General features: G+C 41.8%; 1 protein-coding gene across 2 annotated transcripts; it reads right to left on the bottom strand.

Moving 5' to 3' along the window:
* Positions 1-388: 388 nt before the first annotated feature.
* On the bottom strand, positions 389-27,814 carry SLC18A2 (solute carrier family 18 member A2). Of its 2 annotated transcripts, none has more exons than XM_032116055.1 (15): positions 26,746-26,921; positions 25,479-25,839; positions 18,231-18,289; positions 16,085-16,168; positions 13,629-13,721; positions 13,140-13,229; positions 12,988-13,031; positions 12,852-12,912; positions 9,418-9,513; positions 6,434-6,512; positions 6,134-6,185; positions 5,655-5,718; positions 4,458-4,577; positions 3,766-3,899; positions 389-1,930 (listed from the first exon to the last, which is right to left on the bottom strand). In XM_032116055.1, the coding sequence occupies exons 1-15, from the start codon at positions 26,888-26,890 to the stop codon at positions 1,820-1,822; spliced, it is 1,593 nt and encodes a 530-aa protein (XP_031971946.1). In that variant the 5' UTR covers positions 26,891-26,921; the 3' UTR covers positions 389-1,819. The 2 variants fall into 2 exon arrangements, with proteins under 2 accessions (XP_031971946.1, XP_031971947.1); XM_032116056.1 differs by lacking the exon at positions 26,746-26,921 and adding an exon at positions 27,592-27,814 and having other exon boundaries at positions 1,820-1,930.
* Between the last annotated feature and the right edge of the window lie 32 nt (positions 27,815-27,846).

A 27,846-nucleotide genomic window follows, 5' to 3' on the forward strand; every position in this document is an offset into this window, starting at 1 on the left:
CTATGTTTGAATTACATACTTGTGAGGTCAGGCAATACACTGATTGATCAGCTGGCAAAAAAATGAACGTGTCCTGTAATAATTTAGAATTTTTGCGTTGGTATTTCAGTTTCAAATTTGATTGGATTAACAATGTGATGTTGACCACAGGAGTTTAGTGAAGTTAAGTAAAATAACTTCTCTTGGGGCAAAGTTTCAGTCCAAATCACAGTAAAATCTGAACCTAATGTAAATAGTCACTGATCTGCACAGTTGTTACTTACTTGGTGCCAGTGAAGTATTCAGCAGATGACAGAATGTTGGTTCTGAAGCAGCTCTGAGAAGTGCTTTCCCACCAGCTGAGACACCTGACAGCTTGCTCCACGTTGGTAAAGTAGAAGGCAAATCATGAGGGAGCTTCATTCTTTTTTAATTCTTTTTTTTCACTTTATTACAATAGATCATGAACTTCTGTCAGGTAACTTTATTTTGATACGTTCTCAATGTGTAATTATTGACAGAGCAATACTTGATCCACTATATTTTTGATATTTTTTGACCATAGTATATACGCTTTACAAAACTATATGTAAACATAGTATCTATGCTGTAGTACATAAAACATCTGCAATTACATGAGAGAAGGCACATAAAGATTTTCATTTTACAAATGAAATGATACAGCATGGTTGAGAAGGACATTGGGACTGTTTTTAAAACACTTTCTTTCCAAGTCTTGTTTTGTCTCAGTGTAGATCAGGATTGCCTAATACAGTACTTCACCTGTAGTGGACTGTGTCCCCACATGTTAAGAGAGCTTGGTCACGAACTGGCTGGTTCTTCCATTTTTTAAAGAGTATATTTGAACTCATTTAAAAAAATAAATGTATTTTTAGATGTGTATGTAAATGCATGTAAAAGAGTTGTTTGAGCTGCTCCAGTTAGCAGCTCACTTTCAGTACATGCTAAGACTAAATACTGTAACACTGCAGCTTTTCTTAGCCAGTCACTGATAATGCAACTAAAATAAGGTTGAGATATGTTAAGAGATCCAAATGATAAAAATACAAAAATTATCCTCATGCTGTTACATTCCCTGCCAAGAGAAAGGAACGATGCATATTCATACCAACTTGTTTACCTGGTGGTGTGTGTCTGGGGGGCTTCATGTTGCACAACTGCTTGATTGAAACTTTCTTAAATACCAATAATAGCAATACACTCAGCTGTTTAACAACCTGTTTTCCTCAACATTGGTGGTTCAGAGAGCGCTCACTCTTTCAACTGGCAGAGAAGTTGTATTATTATGACCTGAAGTTGATGAAAAAAGCGATAGTGCTGTCCAGACTCTGAATTCCAGCTCGTTTCAATGTACCTACAAGGGTGCCACTTAAAAGGATGCAAATTGGATAGGTTTTCTTTGATGGTTGCTTTTTTTAATTTCCAATTAAATAAGAAAGACTCGAGCTTTTGACAGTAACTTATGACACCAAATAAAATATGAAATACTGTCAAGGAGGTGACTTTAAGAACCGAATAGTTAAAACTCACATTTTATACAGATTTATACTACACATTTAATAAAAAATAGAGTGTAATATTCAATAAAATTAAATACACAAAGAGTAACACTATACAAATGGTCTGTAAAAGCTCTTCCCCCCCCCCGTAAGGCGGTTTGCAGTCTGCTCTACAGTCACGGGCAATAAATAATGTACCTTTGGTTTTTCTGACCATTTCACTATTAAATGTACAGTACAACTAAAACCTATTTCTGGATGAGATGTTTCACATGAACCACAGCATTTTGTACATCTAAATACGTTATATGGCTTTTGTGTTATTCATCACTTTCATATTCCTCCTCTTCTTCACCTATGGGGTAGGACTGGATGTTGTTCTGGGTGTACATTTTTGTTTTCACAGGACAGTTGTGATCCATGAGTATTGCCTGGAAGAAAACAGAGTGAGAGTATTTCTGCTTAACATCCAGCTGAGTCTGGGGCTGATCCACCACACAGCCAGCATGCTGCATGCACCACTCAGGGATTCACCTCTCCTCCCTTGAGGTAGAGCCCAAACTGATTGCAGTTAGGGTAAATTGAGTCCACAGGTCTGTGAGGTGGGATCTTGGCCCTAAAGACATCTCTAGAAAATTTCTCTTTCCAGTATTTCAGCCCATGTATTATTGAAATACATTCACCTGCTCTCCAGATACAGTAGTTTACCCCTCCCATATTTAATCTCCATTTATTAAAAACTGGATGTATGGTCAAGAGCAGTCCTACTGCTTCCAGCCAGTTCTCTTTTACTGCTTTTGTTCCCTCTTTCCATGGAGATCCAGAACAGCATAACTGAGGGTAATGCCAAGAGGGGCAGTCCCACTACTGTGCCTTGCCCCCCACGGCAAGCTGAAAGTGGTAATCATGCTAAGGGCCAGATGAAGTACTAAATTCTCTGGGTTGAATTTTCCCAAGGAGTTTTGGAGCCATCGTGTAGTGTTCTTCATGGTGATTAAGGGGGTTAATTAACTGTGCAAAGACCACAATTTTGGAGCCCTCCTTTTGACTCTCCAACCTGAAAGAATAGGTCCATCATTTTACTGCCATAAGCCACTTTGGGAACAGGAGCTATTTTGCATTTAAAGGTATGTTAGAGGTGGCAGATGCTGGAAGGTGTTGGAGCCATGGGGAGAGATCCTGTCCCTTCAGGGATTGTGATGGTACAAATGAAACTCTGTCAGGGACCAGGGAAGCACCTGGTAAATCTTATATTGCCAGGAAACAGCAGCTGATTTACTTTTTTTTTTCTTTCTGTTCCTCAGCCTTATTTAATATATGGAAACCAAAACAAACTAAACCAGTGCAGTCAGCAAAGGTCATGACAAGGGATTAACTGGGATCTCTGGGATTCTGCAGTCCAAATATTAGCAAAACAGAAGGTCTCTGGCCTCACATGCACCATTATTTCAGCAAGATTCAATTTTCCACCTTCTGTGCTCCTGCCACTACGAAGTGAGCAGCGCAAGCAGCAGGTGCTATCCTTACCTTGCAGACATGTGCCACTGCAGAATAAGACCATGACCATGCAAGATCAGTTTCTTTTCACCCAAATGAACAACCAGCACCTACATTTTGGGCCCAGGGCAGCCTTGCTCAGGAAGAGCAAGGATGGAGTGCTGGGTGGGCTAAACCTACAGCCTGTAACACTGTTCTTACACACCCTACAGTGGCTGGGGAACCCTGAGTGCTCTAGAGCATTAAGTCTTTGGCAAATTTATATTAAAAAAACCCAAAACCCTGTGGTACGGATTGGACAAGAGAAGCCATTGCTTTGTAGGGGCAAGTGAACTGCATGGAGGAAGGAGAAGGAGGAAAAAAGATGATGCAAAATATACTGTAGAGGACCATGGGAAAAAAACAGGTTTAGGCACACCAAGGAATAATTTGGTCAATTGGCCAATACAGTTCTGGCTCTTCAAGGAAAACAGAAATGCATTCTTTACTGACTCCACCACAGCATAGGCTGTTGCTGAGGGATGTCTGCAGGACCCTGTTTACTAAAAATCACATTTGTGACTTTGTAACATCTAACTGCTAAAGAGTTTGCCTTTATACATCTTGGACATAAAAAGAAGGGGGAGTTCATTCCAAAGTTAATGCCTGAGGGTGAAATACACTGTGCTGGTCCCATTTTGAGGAAATGAGAGGCAAAGATGCAAATATAAGTTACCATTTGTTTCACTGAAGAACCCAAAAGAAAAAAAAGAAACCAAGTTACTCTTACCATTTTCTCCTCTTTGGCAGGTGGACTTCGAAGGAAAAAGCACAGGGGAGCAAAGAGGATATCCACAATTCCTATAATTGTCATGAGCCATGGGAATCCAATGGCCTTGGCAATGGCACCACCAGCAGAGGGACCTTGTACAGATAAAAACCCTTTTCTGGAGATTGCTCAGACACAAAATTTTCAGCAGTCACTTTAAACGAGGCTAATTTTATATACAAACCCCCGTCTTATAAATGGGTTTGAGGAACGTAAAGACATGTTTGTAATTATATGACAAAACTTTCCTAGCTCCATACCCCACATTCCTTGAGGAGATTAGAGATGTTCCTAAAGGTATCTGTGTCATGCACTCAAGGAGGCAGGGGGTCAGTGGGGAGTTACTCCCCTCACAGACTCTTGGAACACAGCTGTGGTGTTCATTTTAAATGTTCCGAAGCCTCTTTCCTAGGCATATCCTGTTTGTGTTCAGTGCCTTCAGACACCTCCAAGCCTCTTACAGCTAATGAAGTGAGCACAACATTGCTGCAGAGGGGAACAGATGCCAAACAATTCCCTCTGCTTTGGTTTCTTGCAGAAAATAAGAACCCCTTCTCATATAATCTGCAAGTGCTGCTGGGATTCACACCCGGCGTTGCAGCAGATTCCCTTTTCTTAACTGTGCTTTCCAGGCAGGGAAGGGCTGGACTTACCTATGGCAAAACCCATGCAAAAGGCAACGTCAGCTATTGCATACACACTGCCATAGACTGACACGTGGCGCAGATCCACCAGGTAGCCCATGATTGGCATCATGGAGGAGTCCACCATTCCTGCTCGTGAGGGAGCAAAACATATTTCAGGAAAATGCTGCTCTTTTTTCCCCCCTACTTTTAACATCTTGGTGAACTATGTGCTAAGAAGGGATGCAAAAGCAGCTAAAAGGATGCTTATTCATAGCTAAGCAAAAGATTTGTGTAAAAATAGTCTGTATTATCTTTGCTTTTTATGGTCTTTGCTGTGTCTGGGGTCATGTGTGGGCATGTATACAGGTGTACATGTGACACCTGCCAGAGGGCAGGAGAGATGCAAGCTTAGAGTGTATCCACACCATCCAGCAACTGTCTGTGCAAAGCTCCCACCTCACATTACCAGCCAAGTAACTAGGGGATAGTTATCTGGTGTGAACTTAACATATACTGAAGGTCTAAAGACAGCATTAGCCCCCAGTCCCTCAAAATTACTTACAGTGTTTTTATCATGTCTCTTGATACACACCCTCATTTCTGGCAAGGAACAGCACAGACAGCTCGCAAAACTGCTGAGATACTTGGGATCTGTAGTTGTGCCTGTGACATCTTTCCTCACTACACATCCCTCGTGTGTGAAGATGCCCCAGAACATTTGCTGAGCAGTGAAAACCAAGGCAGGGTCCCCACTGCAGCCTGCATGGCCCAGCATAAGGAAGGGTCACACATGTTACTTGAGGAGTGCACGTGTGTGGGCTTGGGAATTCCTCTTTATGTACAAAAGTGTTAAGCCTTTTTTTTTCTGTGGAAATATCTATATAAATCTTTTTCCACTGCAGGGAAACTGCAGACTCTGGGTTTGGGGCAGTGCATGGCTTCATTTCTGAAAGCAACATTTACATTCATGGACAGGTTGAAAGATCTGTTAGGTTGATGGAGCAATTCTGGGCTTGGGGGTCCAGCTTGTCTAAGGCAGCCTGGTTCAAACACCCTGAGCACTGTCCTTTAATCCTTTTTGCTCTGCCTGCCTGTATGGGCCACAGCTGAGTCTTCACCACTGTTAGATCAGAACGGCAACAAAACTGATTTTCCATGTAACTTCATATCAAATCATTTTTACATAAACAACAGATTGTGAGAACTCATTGGAAATTTTCTTACCTATGGCAAATCCAACTCCAAAAGTTGGTGCTATGAGCCCATAAATGTTTTTAGCAAATGGTACCTATAAAGGAAATTTCAGGCAGTTAATTATGTCACACTGCACATACTAATGAGGTTAGTTTCTTTTTCTGAGATAAATTCTCCAAGCAGTTATGGCCCGTATCTGAGAGCTTGATCCTTGTTCTGAGTTGTCATTTCAGACAACTGTGCCATTAAACCACTGACACAGTTACTATTATCAGCAAGAACAAACTGCTGAGTGACAGCTCAACAGAGGAGCATCCTCCTTTCAGAATCATCATTTCTAAAAATAATTGAAGCACTGAAATTGGAAAGCACTCAAAACTCTGATCTGGAACCTATTAACTACGCATTGCTTAATAACATGTCATAAAAATCTCACTGGAAAAGGGCATATTTGAAGATGAGCACACAAACATTCACATGATTTAAAAGATGCATGATTGTCTACTTACACATAAAATACTTATTCCCACGATTAGCATCCCAAGCAAAGCACAAAGCCACCTATTAAAGAAGAAACATCACTCAGAGATGGGTGATAATGAGATATTAGAGCTGATCCTGAGTGTTTCAAAGCCATGTCTGAAGTGCTGAGTTAAACAGCAGAAGTAGCAATGTGTTCAAAAAGAAGCAATTTTGCTGCAATAGAACAAACTTTAATGATTTCCACTATCAATAAACTGCCCTGGGAAACACTGGAAATGGTACACAGAGAGACTGGAAGATCATTAGTATTTTTAAATTAACCATACCTTCCAATTTTGTGCGCAAGTATCCCAAAAAGATTCGTCCCAATGAGATAAGAGATGCTAGCTGGAAGAAAAGCAACGCCTGAAAAATACAAACGAGACGTTTTATCAGCAAGGACTTTAGTGAAGTGTTAGAAGAAACTAATAAATCCCAGACACTGCAATTTTGATCTAGACACATCTAATAGAGCCCAAAGAATCAAATATCCGGTTTGTTGCTTCCCATGAAATCTAAAGACATCATCTGTGAAATGCAGGAGCAACGTGATGCCTTTGAAAAGAGTTTTTCAGCATCAGCTACAAGAACTGGTCTGGGAGAGGGGACAGAACAACAAAGAGCAAAAAGTTTATCTCTAACTACAGTAAGCTTTGGGATAGATCAAGGAAAGCAACTCTCCTGCAGCTTCAGGGCTTATGGAGCATATGCTCAGCACATGCAGCCAGCCCAGGATGCTCAGGGGTGGGTGATTCCCCCCTGCAGGAGGGGACAGCAGAGCTGCTGTGGCTTTGCAAGAGACAGTCCCCCTCTAAACCTGGGAATTCCATGAAGCTTCCTGTTACAGGCAAGTTTGTAATGCCATGATATGGCCCTTGGTCAAATCGAGACTGAAGTCAAGCATATATCAATAATGAAAGGGTAAAAAGCCTTTAAAAATTGTAATGAAACAATTTAGCCATATTTTTAATTTTTTTTTTAAATTATGTATTGGTTTAAATAAATTTAAAAAAACTACCTGTAATAACTTGCAGATGAGGACACCTGAGTAAATTCTTTCTGACTCTCTCATCCCCTACCTCCACTTGCAAAAGCTCATTTTTGGCACCAGCAAATGTTTTTCTATCCTTGAGGTTGCCACAGCAGTGGCCTTATCAGGAGTAGATGCCATTGTATGTGACATCTCTGGTTTAAAAGCCAATTATTAAAGTCTGTACTGGAGGATTCATCCTCCCCTTACACAGAAGTCCCAGGGCAGGACGCAGGCAGAGATGTGGAAAGCAGCCATGACATCAGGGTACATGACGTTGCCTTCACATGTATATGCTCCTCATCTTTCACCAGGGCAACACAGATTTTCTCATTTCCTGCCTATCCATCTTCCTTCCCATCTCTCTGATATATTCATAAGAAAAAAATCAAGAGGTAATTTTTAGCACAGCAATATCCTGTGATTAAAAACCTTGTGGGTTACAGTGGTGATGCTGGGGAAAGACTTAATTTTCACCTGTGTAACCACAGCTACTTCAACACTGCTTGGAGCTGTCTGGTTATACCAAATGGTCACACAGAGCAGACCTTGGCAGCTGGAAAAGAGAAATAATACTGCAAATCCTGTAAAATAAGACTTGCACAGGTTGGTCTGTAAGCTGTGGTATTCTGAAGCAGAACCATAATTTTCTAAAGAGGTTTTATGCACATTAATACTCATTGGTCACATCAAGGTTCTTCGTACCTTCTTCAGATCATGCTTCAAACAGCTGCATTTCCAATTGCATGAGATAAGAATTTGCTTAAAACCCTGCAGTTCAAGGTACAATTTAAGAGGCTTAAAAATTTTAATTAATGCTGTCAAATCAGACAAAGGGAAATGGAGTCAATTACTTATATCATTAAGGGGTTAAATTAGTCTTAATTTAAAATGGGTATTTTTCTTCGAGTAACCTCTGTTCAATGAAGAGATTTGTGAATCTCATTTCTATTGCACCAGTAATATGAAACTAGTGAGGGAGATAGATAAGCAATATTTATTTTTCCTTTTTGAGGCTCAAAGTACCTATGTTTGCGTGTTCACTTTGCTGTATTACAGGCTAGAGGTTATTGTCAGGTCCAGCAGCACTTTAAGAACTGCGTCTGTGGCCACCTTAGATCTCAACTGCACTAATTGGAACTAAGGTTTGTGCTTTCTATAGGGTGTAGGGACACCTACATTAACAGAGAGTAGGAATATCAGCAGAACATCGTTTTTGTCAGGGATTTCTCTTTTTCTTTCAAATGCCATACACTGATTTTAAAAATACCCTCATGAAAGATCACAGCACAGGACACATCATTAAATTCATCAAGGAGGGAGATGAAGGCTGGGCATCCCCCACTTAAGAAGTTTCACATCAACCTCTCACACATGGTTTGTCACTCACTAGAATTTAACCCACTTTCTGGTGGTTTTTTCCCTGCTCTTGTTCACCTCAAAGAGGAAGTAACTGCCCCAGCTTTACTCTCTGGTGTAAATGGATTCATGGGGCATGTGCCCTGTTTGCCTGTGCACTTGGTTTCCCAAGACTGTGTCCCTGTTAAAAGTCGTAAAGAGGTCCAAGCTGGGGCTCCCCACTGCTTTCTGTTGAAAGGGATGATTAAGTAACCACTAAATGGATGTCAAATATACCAAATCCAAGGGAAAGTGCTCCTCACACCCTTGTGGCCACGTTTTAAGCAAAAGTCCATGTTTCTACCACATGTTACCAGGATCAGCCTGGAAGGAGGCTGTGCTGCCACAAACACGTTTTGTACCCAGCACAGTGCACCTGCTGCAGATTTCTCTGCCTGCCTGCTCAGGGCAATTCAAACTAGGAACTGAGGAGGGACTCCCAATAGGGAAAAAAAAACCAAACAAAGGGTTTTGCTCTGCAGGGCTGGCTCTGCAGCTCCACAGGCACCTCGCAGCTACCCTGGCCAACACTCACTGCCAAAGCAGTGTTGGGATTCCCAATGGAGCTGGATCAACCCCAGTCCCAAGGCTGCCTGCAACTATTTTTCCTTGAAATGTGAGTGCAGCCCATTACAGGAGCTTCTATTGCAATAACATCACCCCACTCTCTATTTTTCTTACACACCAGTGTTTGTAATTGTTCAGCTTTAACACTGACACTTTAAAGATTGTAAAAAAAAAAAAAAAAATTACCCTCCCCAAAGCAAATAATCTTTAACAGGACCAGAACTCAGACATTCAAAAGACAAAATATAGAGATGCAGACAATATACTGTACTTTACCAAGCTGCCATTTTTTTGAGCACATGGTCTCCATCATCCAAATGGGTAAAGCCGGTTCAAGCATAGCAATAGCCATGTTTGCAAAACAGATTGATCCTTAAAGAAAGAAGGGAAGGGGTCAAAAATAGCAGTAATTATTTCTTTTGACTATAAACAAAACACCATGCAAAGAATAGATGCTTTTATATAAAATATTGCACTTTTTACAGCCCTATTTTTCAGATGGTGATTAAATAGAACACTATGTAAAATCACTGAACACTAACTTTTTATACGTTTCTATTCTCCTAGAAATTCTACAATAAAGGTTAAGCTATTTCATAATGTGAAAGTTTGCAGTGAGCTTGATGACATTTGGAAAGTTCATGAGGTCTGTTGTACAAATGATTAGCTGAAACCACAATCACTTGGTCTTTACCTGGTCTCCTGGGGCAATTCCAGAGCCCTGTTGTGTAAGAGGCTCAGGCTCTGACCCTATGCCTCTGTCATCTGAGAGATCATGCCTATATCACGTGATGGGATGTGGAGGTCTTGATTGTAAAAATACCCAGATACAACCACAGGGAAGTCTGTCCCCCAAAAATGGGAATTTTCTGTCAAGGTCCCATAGTCAGCAGCCAGCGAGCCTGTGCAGCAAACGTGGGTTTGGCTTTGAGCTTGCCCAGCCCTATGAATTTCAAATGCTTACGAATCTCTTTTGAATTCCTGGGCCTTTAATAACCCAGACACAAAGGGTAACGAGTGGTGGAAGTGCTGATTCAGTCTTGCCTGCCAGCTCAGCTCTGCCCTACACCACTGCCTGCAGATCCAGGCTCCAGTGGGTTTGTGTCGTGTTCATCTCTCCTCAGTAGTGCACTTCAGCTCTAGTGCAGGGATTATGAAACCCCATGGTATTTCTGTGGATTCAAGATGCCTTTCATGCTTACTCAAAAGACCCTCAGGCCCTCAAAGCTTAATGCAGGGCAACAAGACATGTCCCTTCTGCTAATCCCTTATGAAATGGCTTTTGGAAGTCACTGCTGGAAGTGACAACCTCAAACTTGTGTTCCCATCTTTCTTTCAAATATTTACAATCTCTGAAATGTAGGAAAATATTCTAGACTCTTCCAGCCATTTACTATACAAACTTTACTTTTTTTTAGAAAGAAAAACAGATTTTTTCTGAGGTCAGAGAAACATTATTTCTCTCGGAACAAGTTCCTCATCATAAGGTTCAAAACCAAATGAGCACTGATGTCACTCTTTGCTCAAACCTGTCAGAATATATTAGACTGTGTATCTGCAATTCCTAAAATGAGCTTGCTGGTTAGCTGGCTCACTCCCTTCCCGGGGCAAGGAGCAACAGTTCAGCCCTGCTTTGCCCTAAAGACAAAAGCCAACCTTTCCACTCGGGTGCAAGCTCCCAGAGTGTGTCTGTAAGGAGCCCCAGTTAAACTCCTTGGGGCTGCCCTCTTCCAAGCCAAAATCAGCCATGCTCAAACAGCTTCCTTGATGCTGGAAAAAACATTTCAGGTTGCACAAAGTGCAGCCAGAGGAAGCAGGACCATTCTAACAGAGATGGCTTAAATAGCAAAGGTTTTATTCTACTCGGAGCAAACCTCACAAAGGAATGAGAAAGAGGTGTGCTTGCACATGTTTGTGGCACCTATTTCTCCTGAGGCCAGGAAGCATCACCAGAGCTTACCAAGGTACTCAGGGATATGGTGATAAAGGTGCTTCAGATCTATGAAGTGTGCCCCAAGAAAAAAGTGAGAGCCTGAGCTGGTACTCTGCAATCTCGGGGCAAAGTCCAAGACCCTGCTACCTCAGCAAAGCTTCCCCAAAAGAAAACAAAGGTTTTTTCCTCAGTCTTGCCTGGAGCTGACCTTTCTTTAAAGGGCCATGTATCAAGGGCATGAATTCTACATCTTTTCTTCCTTGAATTAGATTAAATGTCCTGTGCTGGAAGGTGTGAAATTGCAGCCTTCCAGCTGAATCCCATCTCCACAGCCAAGAACCCCCTCAGCTTTCAGCAGAGTGCCACAGACATCACTGGCATTTTCCTGTGAAAGAGCAGGCACTCAGTGAAAAGCTGTCACACTCAAGGACCTGTGTGCTCATGGTGATATCTGTCTCAGCTCTGGTTTTGGAATCTGATCATTTAAACTAACTAAACTCTGCCCATGCAACCTTGTCAGGCAGTGGCACCTGACTTTCCTGTAATCCCTGCCAGTGAGGTCTGGCTGCAAGGATGACACTGATTTCACTCCCTGAGCTCCCCCCAGCAGTGACAAAACATGTCAGGAACATTTCTTCTGCCTGGGTTGGTGATTACTGGTGGCACAGACTACGAAGCATCACCTCTGACACAAACCAGAGTATTTGGCATTCAGCTCTGACAAAACCAAATCTGGTCTGCAAGTGAAATAAAGCAGGACAAGAGGCTGAGGTTAGAGAACATCAGCATTGTCTGTACAGTCAAAGCACTGGGCAGCCTCTGTCCTGGGAGGCAGAGACCCCAGGTGTCCTCCTTAATCCCATTGATAATCCATGGGAGAGACTTTCTCTTACTTTATATGCTTTAGCTGCTGTAAGAGAAGTTATTGAATCAGCTGAATGACAAATTTGATCTCTTATGACAAGTGCAGTCTTTGTTATTCTATTCTCTCAAATGCTTTTACTCACTGGTCTTTTAATGCTCCAAGAATTTCTCAGGCAAAAGGGATTGTATAATTTAAGTCACAGCTCGACCAAGTCACAAAGTTAAGGTTATGGTAATTCCCTAAGATCAGCAAGAAACTTCAAGAAATGCCTGGAGGAATTGCTCTGTTGGACAAGCAAGTTAGGATGAAGAAAGAGAACTGTGAAAATAATTATCTGTTTCCAGGTATTTTATCAACATTAGAAAGGTCTGGGCTTAATTACAGACTTCAGAGTAAGCATTCAACAATGTGCAATGCAAAAAGGCAAATTTCTCGTGAGACAGAAAGGCTCATTAGACAAATGACACAAATAAAACCACAGACCATTCAACCCAAACCTTTTCTGAAATACAACCCATGCTCAAGAGACCAAACTAACTCCCTCTTCAAACAGAAATGAAGTTCAGTGTTACTCCCTGTGCCTGCCTGTGATGTGCTGGGAATCCCTCACTCTGAAAGCCTTGGCCCAAGCCACTTGCCTCACAGGAAGTTTCCTGGCCACATCTCACTGCCTCAGCAGGCACCTGCAAGTCATTAGTGGCCTCTCAGTTGGAAAGACACATTTATTTCAAGCTTTCTGCCTATTGTGCTCCTACTGGTATATTCATCCTGTATTACCAACACAATCTTAGATCTTTATGTAAAGTAAACCAGCAAATGATGACACTGTTAAAGCAGCTCAGCCCAAGGCATTCCAGGAAGCCAGAAATGACACCAATGGCTGGTTTAAAGAAGAAAAAAAAGGTCTGGTACCTGCTGCAATAATGATATACGGGTCCTTCAAAAGCATCAGTATAGGTGTCCCCTTCTGACTCTGCGAAACAAAACCTTGGGATTAGGAAAGGCAAAGTAGCACCCATTGCCTACAGTGTTTTACCTTAATACTCACTTCTGCCTGAGTTCTGGAGGGCTGCAGGACAAGTAACTGAACAGCTGTGAAAAGAAATCAATGCTGTAACACTCCTCCAGGAAGGAGGAGGGATGGCAGGGATAGGAAAAGGATGTGCTTCAGGGAGATACTGACACAGGGTATCTACTGACCTCCATCGAACAGAGCCAGCGCTGCCAGCACCAGGAAAGGAGAACTCTTGCCCACAAACTCATACATGATGCTCCCAAAAGGTGGGCCCACTGCCAGGGAAAGGAAAGGACACAGCTGTGAAGCCTCTGACTCTGAACAACCCACCTGCAAGCATTCAGACATCCAGCTACTGGCACAGAGCGACCAAAAATCCAGTTTAAAAATCCCAAAAAAGATTGTTGATCATGGCAATAACCATGTTCTTCATTCCCCAAAACACTCAGCAGTGTAAACAAAACCCAAGCATCTCAGATAGTACTGCCTGACACGTGTATCCACATAGGGAACGTCTGCTGTGGGAAAAGCTGTTTTTAACATGCACCATGAATCCAGTCTGGAGACTGCACAATACCATTAGACCCAGTGAGACCCTTCTGCTGCTTTCAGAGGTCCCAAGAACACAGCTGGGGGATAGTTTCTTTTGCCAGCAGAGCCTCCAACTCACTGACCTAATACTCCCATAGCCAGGCCTCCAAGTGCAATTCCCATTGCGTTGCCTCTCTCCTCATCATCCGTGTACACAGTGGCAAGCAAACCCATCCCTACAGTTAAAAAGAAAAAAAAAAAAAGAAACAAAAGGAGAGAAAGAAAAGAAAAATTTCAGCACAAAAATAGGCATCTGTGTGCTACAGTTTGTGGTCATCATTTGCCACAGCTACTAAACGTTATACAGAAATGACCAAGTATTTCTCTCTGTGGGTGTATATATATATACACACACATATATATATATAGTCCCTCCCCATTGAACTAACTTCCAAGCACAAATGGTTTTGTCAATGCCCATGGTCTCCAAGACCATTTTCTATTGTGCAGTGTCAGTCAGGTAATTTAGTGATGCCCTTATTTGTTAGATTCTTTATGCATCTCTTTGTCACAGAGCTTTACGACGATGCTGTTCAATGAGCAGAAACAAAGCTTTTGACAAGTATTCACCATTGTTTGTTTATACTTGGAGTGCACAAAGGTCTGGTGACCACTTAGCTCCAGTTGTGGTCAGTGCTCTGGGCAGGAGGTATTATGCAGAGCTGATTACTTTGTAAATGAGTATTTCAAGTCCAGCATCCAAAATTAAAGGATTCTTTTGACCTTTATCTTCACATGCCTTATTTCTGCACTTGATTATGAAACTTCATTACACAAAGGGAGACATGAAGCCTAATTTGCTTGTCTTTTTGTGGAGCACTCAGACTCTGTAGACGTAAATGCTGCAGAAGAGTCCTTATAGAAATTAATCATTCTGTTTTCAAATCGAGATTCACGCAGGACTCAGCAAATAAGGTCCACAGCTACACAGAAAAGGAAAACAATACATTGTATGGTTGATCATTAAGTAAATACCATCCATCATGTGCATCAAAAGAGCAGAGGTCCTGTGTGGATTACCATGTTTATTGAAAAGAGTGGATGACATCAAATTGTCTACATGAACAGACGGAGAGCTGTTAGAGACCTGCATTAGAATTCACAATGAATGTGGGACTTGGGGAAATATTCTGGAAAACAAGAAGGAGAGGGCAATGCAAAGAAGATAACACAAGGTTTTACACATAGGTAGGAATGACTGCACACACAAATGCAGGGGAGGAAATGATTGGCAGCAATAGTACACAAAAATCCCCTTTGCCTGTGAGATACACGGTGTGACTCTCACTGCTGGTGGCCCCTGTAAGGAGTCAGAGCTGCTTCCCAGAGCTGTGTCTGGTTCTGGTGCAGCACAGGGAGAAAGCTGGGGGTGCCTGGAGACCATGCAGAGAATGGCAACGAGGGTGAGCAAGGGCTTGGAATAATACCTGTGAGGGGCCACTGCAGGACTTCCAATTTAAAACCAGAGGGGAGGAAACTGATGTGAGAGGTGATAACAGTCTTGCAATATGAAAAAGAGCCAGAAAGATAAAGAAAGGAAAATGTTCTTTGTGTTCTCTGAAGGATGGGAAGCAGAAATAAGTTCACATGGCAGTAAGGAGCCTTTAGATGAGACATCAGGAAAAAAACTTCCTGACCATAAAGGTACTTAAGCACAGAGCTGGATGCTGAGGGCAGTTCTGGAGGCTTCTGAGGTCATGCCTGTCAAGTGTGCATGAGGAATGACAGATACTAAGTTGATCCTGCCTTCAGGAAGGGGATGGACTAGATGGTCCCTTGGCCTTTTCTGCTCTTTTGTGTACATTGGCTGAGAAAAAAATAAAGTCATGTGCTCATCTAAGAGCCAGTAGCTCAAGATGCACCCTTGCACAGGGACTGAGTTAAAGCTGAACAATACGTTTGATTCTGGAATGTGTTCCCTTGGGAAAGCTGGACTTGTAACCTTAACTGATGGCAGTTCCTGCTATTGCAGGAAAGTTTCCCAAGATTGAAATATTCAGCATGAACAAAACATATTATCTCCAGCCTCAATTCCAGTCAAGAATGCTCAAATAATTTGGGCTGAAAACCCATACTCCATTTTACCTACTCATTTAAAAATGAGACAGTTTCATTGGAAAGATATACTGAGGCCAAACTGGCAGCCAGCATGGTAAGCCCTTGAAAACAATGTTTCATAACAGAACTTTCTGTAACAGACAGAGCTGCAGTTCTAACTGCAATAAGTACCAACCTAAGTTCCCAGTGACCTTTAAAATGGCTAAAAATGAATTTAAAATGTTGAAGACACAGGTGCAGAAATCCCAGGGAGAGTGCAGTTCATTTAGTGCTCTTACCTCTACTGCAACCCAAATACCAAGGAAGTCTTAAAAGACATTTGCTTTTGAGCTACTTTATATGAAAGGAACAGAAAAAAAAAAAAAAAAAGAAATTGATTTAATTGAATATTTTTGTATAAATAATTGAATGTGCTGACAAAATTCAATCCAAAAAATGACTGAAAGTGATTTGCACTTTCCTCTATCACCTCTTCTCTTACCTGCCACCGAAGAGCAGGAGGAACCCACTCCTTGAAGGGACCTGGCAATAAATAGTAGTGCATAGCTTCCAGAGAAGGCAAACACTACAGGAAAAAAAAAAAAAAACAGAGGCAATTTTTTTAATTTGGTTAAGTCTAACTAGATTAAGAAGCTAGATTTCTTGAAACTATCACAAAAACTTCCTACAATTTAGTCAAGTGTTTACAGTGACTTGTGCCACTTTCAATACTAACTGCATTATTTTCTCTTATTGCATTTAGATGTGTCAGTGTTGAATTGCTCTCAGGTGTCTAGGCCTCCAGCTAACACAGAATGCAAGATCCCAAGCAGTTTTAACTAATTACTTAGGATTTGATTACATCTGCTCTGATTCAGCTGCACACAGGAGGAGTAATAAGACTTTTTCTTTCCAGCCTCACCTCTCCATACTGCTTTGTTTGAGGCTGCCCAGTCTGGAGCTCCAGGCACTTGGGGAAAGCAGGATGCAAAACACACTCACCAATGTTTCCTCCAATAATGAGTGGGTGGAGAGAGCTTTTCCCAGGCGCTGCCAGCCCCGTGCCAGATGTGTGCAGCACAGCTGGCTGAAGGTGCAGGGAAGCCAGATCCACCTATTCAAAACCTGCAGGAAGTTCCTGCTCCTCCCAAAAGCAGAGACACTGCACCAGAGAACGTGCCACTCTTTCTTTCCCCTAGAGATTTAAGCCCAGGCTTCACCCCCAGCCACTCCCTGGATGCTGCACTCAGCCTGGCTGAATTCCCCACCCACAACACTGGAAAACAGGAGTGTCCCAGAAACCCAACCACATCTGTGCTTGTAGAGCCCATGTCGTTGTAGATGTCATTAAATCTACAATGAGATTTTAAGGCTTTTTATCAGCTCCCATCTGTTGACCACTTAAGGAATTTTGCTGGCCAGGTTATAGCTGCTAGAAGCTGTTGTGCAGCAATTAAACATGGGATCCACGTGCACTGCTCCCACCTGCCCAGTGGGGTTGTGCCTCTTGGGCTTTTCAACAGGTCTTATAGAAATCCCCACTATGTGGACAGAGAAAAATCAAGACAAATAAAGGAAAAAAGGATTTCAGCAAATCAGTATTTCTCTTCTTTGCCATGAATTAGGCTCACTATTCTTGGCTACATCCCAACCAGAATTTATCTAACATGTTCCTAAAACGCAGAGTTGTCAGTGGCTCTAAGACCAGGTCATCATCTCTAGTAGCATTCAGTCCCCTTGAGCATACAGTTTTAAGATCATAGAATCATAGAATGTTTTGGGTTGGAAGAGACCATAAAGATCACCATGGCTCCAATCCCCTGCCACGGGCAGGGACACCTTCCACTATCCCAGGTTGCTCCAAGCCATGCCCAACCTGGCCTTGAGGACTTCCAGGGATGGGACACCCACATTTCTTCTGGGAAACCTGTCATTATTCTTTCTTTTATGTACAGTGGACATGGAAAACTGTTTGTCCCCGTCCTTTTTTGTCTTAGGCTCTAATATATCTTACATCTGCCTTCCGAGGCAAAAACAGTTCTTCCAGTGATCCTCACAGGCTTCTAATGACCCTTGATGCTCTCTGTGCTCTTTCTGTCTGGACCACAGCTTTAAATGTCAGGCCAAAACCAAACATAAAACAGCAGCTGAAGTCTTATCAATGCCATTAGAGCAGGCAAATTATCTCAGCTGACTTGCAGGCTGTGCTCCTGTTTGCACATCCCACAGCGATGTTTAGCAACGTTGTGATCCTGTTGACTCATATTCTACTCATGAGCCACTGCAGCCTCATGATCTTTCTGATAAGCCCCCATGATATCTATTTGTTCAGGGCCTTGCAAGACAGCTCTCCCATGGCTATCTATTTAAAATTGTCTGAGCACTGCTCCAGATCACAAAGACCTGAAAGATTCAGCTAAGGAAGAAGCCCACTGAGGTGGGATGGAGGGCTGTGATTAGAACACATTCCTAAGAGAGCACTTGTTCAATCTCATCAGTATCACCATCAACATGTGGCACGCTCCCTTAAATTTTCCTTGGAAATCAGTCCCCTTATATCAACAAGAAGAATTCCTCGTGATAATTATTATGGACCATTTATTTAAAAGTTGTCCCTAGGCCAGACCAGATGAGATGTGGACACTTACTGATTGTTGAAACAAACATGATGCAGAAGCCAGCAAACAGTGGAATCTGGTAGCCTATTCTGGAAAACAAAAAGAACATTCAGATTTCTGAGGTTGTCCCATGGAGGTTTTGAGTTAGTCTTACATGAGTTCACACACCACACCACAAACCCAGCCTACAGTTTCTTGGTAGGCTTTGAACTATTTATTGTGGACCACATGACCATATTTGTCCACATTACAAATTTATTTTCATCTGACACAACAGACTTTGCATATGAAATCCCTGGAAGAAATCCTTCTCATGATTGCCCTGATTGCCCTGTTCTCATTCTGTCTTAATTGTTCCCAATAAAACCCCTCTGAGCAGCCTCTACGAGGTTGCCAAAGATATGCCAAGGGAAGATTTGCCTGAGTGTGCTGAGCTTTGAAATATCCAGTCATGTTTCAATGCTCATCTGTTTCCATCCTCATGAGACAATGATTATAATGAGACATGGTCAAGCCAATGGCTTTTTTACTGGAAAATGTTGTCATCAGCTTTTCTGGGAGTTTTGCCTCAGGAGCACTGGAAGAGTCCCAAAGTGCCTGAGTATAATATTTTTGCTTTCCATGTGTTTATGAGTAGAAATGGAGCTGATCAAAGCTTTCTTCATTAGGACTCTAAACAGCCTGTAGAAATGCCTGGTTGCTCCAAGTATTTTCAAGTTTCCAGGAAATAAAGAATTTCCTGGCTGGGAAGCAAATACATTTTTTGAGAGGCTAAAACTGAAAATTCAACAACAACAACAACAACAAAAATCACAATATATTGTTTTTCACTCCATTAAAAATCTACTCTAGAGTCAAAACCTAGGTAGCTCTGAAGACAGTGTGCATATTCTATCCTGAACACTTTGTTCACAGCTTCATTTTTTGTACGATTGTGCATCTCTAAATGTATTTGCCAGGACATTATTTAATGGCCAAATTCTTCAACAATGGACGATGCTTTTCAGAGGAGCACTTTCAAAGGATTTCAGCTTCCAATGATTTGACAGTGTTGTGCATTTAAATGGGCAGTATTGGTTAAACGAGGTCAATCAAATAATGGAAGGGTCTACAATGACCCTTTTAACTTTTAATAATAATAGTCATGACATTGGCAAACCAAAATAATTATTCTAAGCTTCGTTTTTTCTTAATATTTTTATACAATCAAGAACCTTCAATAATGGAAAACCGTCTGAAGTCCAGAGCCAAAAGTTCTTTGTTTGTCTCATTCTTGTGAATGAAAGAAATTGAGCATTCACGTGGTATTTTGCCTTAAATCATCACTGCATTAAAATATGATAGAAACATAGTGCACAGATTCTTCTAGTTGAAATTTGTAAGCAGATGTTTTAAATATCCAGCAGAGATTGGTTACTCGTGTGCTACTTACTGGACTAGCATCTCCAAAGCAAATTAAATCCCCATCACAAACTTCCTCTTAATAATAACTTCAATCTCTCAGCACCTGGATACATGGCATATAAGAGAGCAATTTTTTTTTTGCCTACTCTATTTAAAGTGAATGATTTTTCTACGCCAGCCTTTCTCTTGCTGTGTGTGTGGGATGCTGGTCTCCACTGGTGTTTCTGTGTACATGAGGAAATAAAAAATTACCTCTTACCAACCTCTTACCTGCCTCAGAGATGAGGAGAGCACTTCCCTTCCCAGTGGGCCCAGGTAGAACAGGCCACAGAGAGTTTGATCATAATTGCTTTGATTTTGAGGTTTTTCAGTTAAAGAAAGCACTGATAGGAGTACAGACAAAAAAATAAACACTGCAGGTACGGATGCTGCTGGTGGTGGGAATTATCAGCTTTCTCTGGGGTATGAAAGCAGAAGGTGAATGTCCTTACGCCTTCTCCCACTGCAAAGTAAAGTAGGGCTGTGTCTGTCAAGGCCATCCCAGAGGTATCTAGGATGGACACTCTGGGGGAGAATTCTGCTTTCAGTACAGAAAGCAAGCAATTCATAGACTTGACATAGGGCCTATGAGACAGCAATTTCTTTCTGCTACAAGTACATTGAAATAATATTCAGTTATTTGCATGAAGAGAAATGCCATCCAAACTGGCTCCCACGTTCACGTTTCCATCGTTACATCAGGGACATGAGCCATGAGATCTTCCATAAGCATTCATGGGTTAAACACAGAGCATTGCTATCATACTAAATAAAGGAGATTTCAACTCTTCCAATAGGCTTCCTACGCCTGGGAAGTTTCTGGTGGTTGAAGGCAGGAAGAAAATAAGTATTTTGGAAGTCACTTCCAATGCTCAGTGAAATCCTGTTGGAGCATTGCTCTCAATTTTTGCAGTCACAGATATTATTCTTCCTTTTCCTTGGACAAACAGGGACACAGCAAGGTGGGAAGTGACACACAGCAGAGGGTGAGAGTTAAAGAAGTCCTTATAATACTCTGGAAAGATAATACTGCCTAGAGCATCTCCCACAATGTGGAGATGCACAATTCTGGAGTGCTGTCCCTGCATGGGATTGCTGAACCTCTGAGTTGGCAGTTGTGCTACCACAAATCTCTAACCTGCAGCTGCATTCTCTGGTCTGTTAGAGAGCACAGACTGGGAGGTTTTGCCAAACCAGTAGACATACAACATAAACAATCACAAAAAGGAGAGGCCCCAGCTGTAACAGCCCCTTCAGTGATTCTGTTCCTTGGTCCTGGGACATTCATGTTCTTTCCATGTGAAAAGAGTGAATATGACTTTCTCCTTCTCAGCCATGACATGGCACTCTCCATCACAGTTACCTCTCCATTTTGTTCCTCTGCGTGTATCCAACACCAAAGAATATTACAGCCTCTCTCTTATTTTTTCTTGTTACTATGGGCAAGCATATAATTTTCTTGGGCACTCCTTTCAAAATCCTCCAAGCAATTCTAAAGCAGAGTCCAGCATGTCTCACCAAGGCTGCTTGCAGCTAAAAGTGCTTATTACAAGTATTTTTGATCTCTGAAAAAGTCTGAGTCACTACCTGAAGGAGGGAAGGGAAAGGCTGCCACTGATGGAGAATGCCCACAAGAGCTCCATTTCAGTCACAATGGCCCCACATTGTAGGACTCTCAGGAAATTATTTATACCCATTAACAAGATAACCCCAGAATAAGACAACTGACTGGTGGTTCTGTGCAACAGTCAAATAAAGCTTACACTGACCAGGTGAGCAGCTGTGGATTATTAGAACCTAATTATCAATTACAGTGCTGCAAATCCACTGATTCCAACCTTGCTGTTACACAGCTCCATGGCACCCCTGTGAGCACCCATTGCTAGGTCTGTCCTGGCTGGCACTCTGGCTCTCCTTCACTGGCAGTGAAGACAGGGGAGGATTTATGGCAAGAAGAATATGTTCCTGGAGGTTTTGAACCAATGAACCATTTAATGTGTGTGTAGGTAAAGGCAAACATGTAGGGTCAGCAGGGACAGGACATGTGGTCCCTGCACTCCCCACTTGCATGCTGGAGCACAGGGAAGGCAGAGGGACAGAGTGACCTGCAGAACAGATGACTTCAATCTCCTGCCAACACCTGGAAGGACAGCTCACACAGGAACTGAACTGTAAATAAGTAGCTACAAATGTTATTTATTCCTCTGCCTCCTCCTATGTGTGTGTCTTGGGCACGAACACATTGTGGTCCTAGCTGTTCTCTCTCTCATGCAAAGGAGTTCAAAGCTATAGCCAGGATAGTGTCAAAAAGATGATGATGAAAGTATCTAACAATTCTTTAATGGTTTTTGAGGCTGATATGGATAAGCATGAGGTTAAAACTACATATTTTTTCAGACTGATAAAAAAAAGAGGGGGACACACATGGCAGAGGCATTGATCTGCTCTGGTGGTTGAAGGGTTGGCACAGCTGGGCTCACAGCCTGGTGCACAGAGCTTGGTGAGAGTTTGAAAAAAGCAATGGAATAAATCAGAGAATCACAGAATGGTTTGGGTTGGAAGGGAATTTAGACCCCATCTCCTTCCAACCCCATGCCATGTGTAGGGACACCTTCCACTGGACCAGGTTGCTCAAAGCTCCATCCGACCTGGCCTTGAACACTTCCAGGGATGGGGCAGCCACAGCTTCTCTGGGCACCTGTTCCAGTACAGCTGGATAAACCAGTTATAAAGGGCAGCCTTTTGCACACTCTCTTCACTGGACAGCTTTAGGCAGAGCCTTCACTCCTCCCGTGCCAGTGCATCCTTCTCACCAAGACCCCTGTGTCAAATTCTGTCCTTTATGTGCAGTTCCTTACCAATTTCGTTACCAGGAAAAACGTAATGTGCTTCTGACCCACAAAATCTTATCAGCTCTGCCCTGAAACCATGCCACAGTGGGAAGTGTGCTGTTGACTTCCTATGGCAAAGCCATCACCAGTGTTTGCTTTTCTAGGACTTTGTTAGGGCAGAGGGAACTTGTATTGTTTCAGGAATTGCAAACCTGTTCTCTGAGCCAGGTGTGTCTGGTATTCCATGGAAAGAGCTGGGCTTTAAATAGGGAATGTTTTTCTCAGAACCTACTCCTTGAATGAAACCAATTTTGAAATTTATGAAAATCTACACCTTCAGTAATTATTAAAGAAGGGAAAACAGGCCTCCAAAACTTTCAGAAAACCTAAAAAATAGTGATTATTTGCACACTCATATGAGCAGAACATCCTGTTGCTGCTGTACAAACTCAAGCACTCAAAGCCAGTGCCTGGTGAAAACCAGCACCTGATTAAAATTCTAAACCACTCTTGAACAGCTATATTTGATGGAAAAATAAAGATCACTGTACACAAAGTGCTACTTATTTGAAAAAGAAAGCTACTGGGCATCTCAACCAACTGTGCACACTCATCTTGAAACAAGAAACCGTTTCTCCTTAAGCTTTGATATTTTGCTGGAATTTTGTAGACATGATAAAGGCAAAAAGCTTAACAGTAACCAAACAGCTTATCAGTGGTAAGGAAGAGCCTTTCTAGTCATAACTCAGATATTTTCTGTTTGATTTATACCATCACAAATTTTAGCTGATCATATACATTGTTATTAGAAATTGTCAGTTTAAGAGGGGGAGGGTATCCAGTAACTTCTAGAGTTAATTGATAAATGTGTTAACTGATCTTTCCCACTAAACATTTCTCAGAAGAAAGGCAGATACCGGTACCAAGATACAAATAATGCATGAAAGAAAATCAGTGAACCCTAAATCTAATTTAGGGCCACTTTGCCATTAAGGCACTCCTTCTGCTGTATGAGGGAAGAGTTTGTCATGTGGGATGAGGGGATGACGCGCTCCTTGGTTTTCCTCCTCACACTCACTGCCCATCTGAGCAAACCTGCCCCTGTGACTGCAGTCACACACCCTGCCCTGGGCAAAAACCTGCAGGATGTTTCCAGGAGGAAACCTCAGCTCACAGCACTGAAGTTCACACTGGTGTGGTGCTAACCCTGCCCCTAACAGGAAAGGGAGATGCTACAAGAACATCTCACTCCTCATTGCCAAGCCCAGGGATGCATCACGCACGTCCCAGGAGCTGGCTCCAGGGGAGAGGTGTGACCACACGCCTTTCTCCTGCCTTGGCAGGCTCTGGAAATGGTGATGCTAACAGAAAAAGAGCAAATATCAATAGTGCAATAATTTAGGTACTTAGGAAAAGTGACACACCTAAAGAACTATTATAAAAATATTATTCGATGTTATGTTACTTTACCTGCAGATGAGCCATGATATCCTCACTAAACAGTACAGAAAATCCAGGTAAGAAAAATCCTTTTTCCTCCTCAGCTTACAGCAATATTTGTGGAAAAGTAATTTTGTGGTGGCGTGCTTATATCTGTGTAGGTGATATGTATTGGTGATAAGGGGAAATGAGAGAGAAATGAAACTGTCTCTCTTAATCATTTAAAGCTTTTGTGTTTAGGTCAGTTCCACAGATCAAGCACAGGTTTTGAATACATAACACTGTGAGCCCAAATGCTGCTTAGCCCTCCGCTGGATAATCTTTTATGAGATTGAAATAAAACCCTCAGGCTACACATATATATTTGTGTGGGTGTGTGTGTCTACATGTATGTATATACATATATATGCTTTAAAGCCTAAGGTACTTTTGGCTTCAAAATCTGAAATATCTAGCATTGGAGCATATTGGTTGTTTTAAATATTGTCACCTATGATGGACATTGACAGCTTAAACAAAAGTGTTCTACAAGTACAAATTTCTGCTGCATATTATCTTCTGAAAGGAATAATTCTTCTCTATGAAAACAGCTTACATAAGAAATATGTAGATCAGTGACTGGGCTAAATACAATTTGGAGTTTATTTCCTGCAGAGATTGATCTCATAGTGTGTTTGGGAGGACTGAAGCTGCTTCTATGGGGAGCAGTTACACAAAAATGCTAACAATGAAATCAAATTAATTATTAATATCAAAAATTTAAATGATATTATATATACTCTTTAATCTTCATGTAAACATCATCAGTACTTGGATTTGGAGAGGGGCTTTAAGTCATTTATATCAGTGTTTATAAGCTTGACCCTGCATTAAATAAATTTTCTGTAAAGTCCCATTTAAACCTATTTGGTTCAAGAAATCATATATTTGTAAGAAATCAGGGGGAGCAATTAGAAGGCTGGGCTGAATCATGTACTGCTGGAAATGTGGGACGCACTGAACTTGGTGATGAACATGGCATCAGCAAAACTGGACACTTGCTCACTTTTCACTGAAGTCCACACAAATTTCCCACTGGTTCTCACCTCAGACAGCTCCAAACCATCACACACCAAATCGGACCAAGAGCTGCTCATCCCATCAGTGAGAGCAAGGAAGGGACCTGAACCCTGCCTACAGTTTCAACATCATCTTTGCCTAATGTGGGTGTCACAGGAATATTGACAATCTGTGTAAATACTACATTGCAGTGTCTTTTGGCCTCCTATAGCTATATGGGAGACAATTCAACACCATTTCAGCAAATGTTTCTATAAAAACCCGAGGTCTTAGGAGCTGGAGGAAAAGTGTATGATACTGATGGCTGATGTGCAGCTATTTTGGAAAGGGTGTGAACGTTTACAAGTGTTTACCAAATGTATTTCACTAAAATATTGCTCCAGAAAAAGCAAGAAGGCAGTAAGCCAGGGCCAAAAGAGAATTAAGAATAATTAGTTTCAAATACTAATGCGGGCTAAAACATGAGTGTGAAATCCTAAGTGATGGTGCAGCAGCAGTTCCGTACCTGTTTGTCAGAGGCCCTATGAAGGGGTTGGTCAGCAGCTGCACTGTTGCTTTTGAAGCGAACAAGAGACCGACTTGGACATTTTCATTCAGCAGCTCCTTGTCATCCTTGGGGCAGTCAGAGGGGGAAGGAGTCACACTGACAACCATTTGTTCTGTCTGGGTCTGGTGCAGCTCTCCAGGTCGTGTCTTGTCAGATTCGTTTCCCGTGACCATCGTTTCCATCGTGGAATTGTCGTAGTAGGAAAAGATGCTTTGAAAATTGTCCATCGTTGCTGAGGGGAGGTTAGGCTTAGCAGTCTGGATTTCTGTGGCATTTTTCTCGTGTTCGATGCTGTAAAGGTAACTGGGAATTATTGGCACTGGAAAAACAAATAGAATACATTGGCATCTTACTATCAGGTTGTTTGTAAATGGAATCACCAAGTTTTCTTGCTTGCTTTGCCATTAGTTGGGAAATACAAGGCTTTCCTACAGAGCACATTCAGAAACAAAACTGAAAGAGAAGTTTGTTCACAGGAAAAAACACACCCATAACTCGGAAGTGCAGTTTAAAACAAAAAGTTCATTTACATTATTCTCTATGTTTTGATAGTTTTCATACGATTCTGTAAGGTTTTCTATACAGACACCATTAAGCAAAATATAAGAAGTATCAAAACCCATGACTGAAGCCTCTTTGTTGCACATGGCTCCACAAAACCTTTTATTAGACTGTGAAAGCATGATTAATGAGAACAGCATTGGAATGATTATTAAATCAAAATATAAAATATACAATAAACCACATTTCTAAAATAAACCACAAAAATATTGATAAGTAGCAGCCATAAGAAGGAAAAAATGTAACAGTCCTATATCAAGGAATCAGAACTAATGTGTTGATATTTGCATATCTCATTTTTTTATAAATTTACATTGAAAAGATCACCCAGAAGGAACCATCTTTACATGCTTTAGGATCTTAGCTGCAATTTAATTGCTTTAACATGTATCTCAGATATTAGGATTTCAGAGTTTGTAAAAACAGATGTCAGGTTCATTCCTTTTAACACAAGTGACAGACTCACCCCTTCCCATCCTGCATTTCGTCCTGAAAAAGCCCACCCTCCCAAGGCTGCAAGCTATAATAATTTCTAGGACTTCTAGCATACATATTACTAAACAAGTGATTAAATATTAATAATTTTATAAGGAATTATATTGATGTAAAAAAATTCCAAAATCAATTTGCAAAAAATAGATTTTTTTTTTAATCTAAGGTCTACCTTGTGGCATCAACTTTTGATGAAGCCCCTTCAAGAAATTCAGGAGTCTGATTCGGAAGCTGAGTGCAGCATCACCTGAGAGCTGGCTCTGCACAGACCAAGTCATTTCCAGGACATCCATGAGCCACTGGTTTCTCTGAAACATTTTCTTTAAATTCTTATAAACATTTGAATATGAGCAGTTCTAAATCTACCAGTGAAAAATATTCAATTGTTTTATTTGAGTAGATGCCTGAATCTTGACACTATGGCACTGAAGTAATTAAAAGTTGGATTTTAGACCTTGATCAAAACTTGGATTATTTTATTAAACTAACCCATGGAAGTGCTTTTCTTAAAAGTGAGTTAGATAGTTTTTTTATTAACCTATCATTTTCAGACCTATGTGGGGGAAAGAGGAGCTATCACAAGGAAACAGGCATCTCCAGTGTTATCTAGCCTGTTGTTTCAGTTGCATGACCACAGGAGAAAAAATTATGATGAGCTAAAAATACTGTTATCTCTCCTTCTGTGAAGTGTTAGTGGCGTTTAGTAGGAAAAGGAAAAAAAAAAAAAGAAAAAGAGAAAAAGAAGAGTTATTGGGACCTTTTTATACCATTTCTTATCCTGCAATTAACATGGAAACAAAGCGAGACTTTGATGTCCACGGCGGCGCGTTTGCAATGCCTGGAATATAATTCATGGTTTAAAATAGCTAAATAAATAAATAAATAAACAAATAAATCAGTGTTTGAAAATGTTGGGTTTGAGAGCATTAATCGGGCATTCAGGGAGCACATCTGCCGCCGGAGATCATGCCTGGCAAAAACCGGGAGAGGGAAACAAGCCCAAGCCCATTCCACCTACCGACTACGGTGAGCAGCATGTTGTCCAGCAGCAGGGCGATGAAGACGATGAGCAGGATGAGTTTGCGGGACTGGCGGCTCTCCCGCAGCCAGCGGAGCAGCCCGAGCTCGCCCCAAGCCATGCTCCGGCCCGGCTGCGGACACCCAGAGGCCGTGGGGCGGCGGGGACCGGCGGGGACCCGGGCGGCAGCAGCGCTCCCGCGGCCCCGCTCCGCGCTGAGCTCCGGCGGCCCCGCTCCGCGCTGCGCTCCGGCGG

This window comes from Corvus moneduloides, chromosome 8 (assembly GCF_009650955.1).
Source record: "Corvus moneduloides isolate bCorMon1 chromosome 8, bCorMon1.pri, whole genome shotgun sequence".
Classification (NCBI taxonomy): Eukaryota; Metazoa; Chordata; class Aves; order Passeriformes; family Corvidae; genus Corvus; species Corvus moneduloides.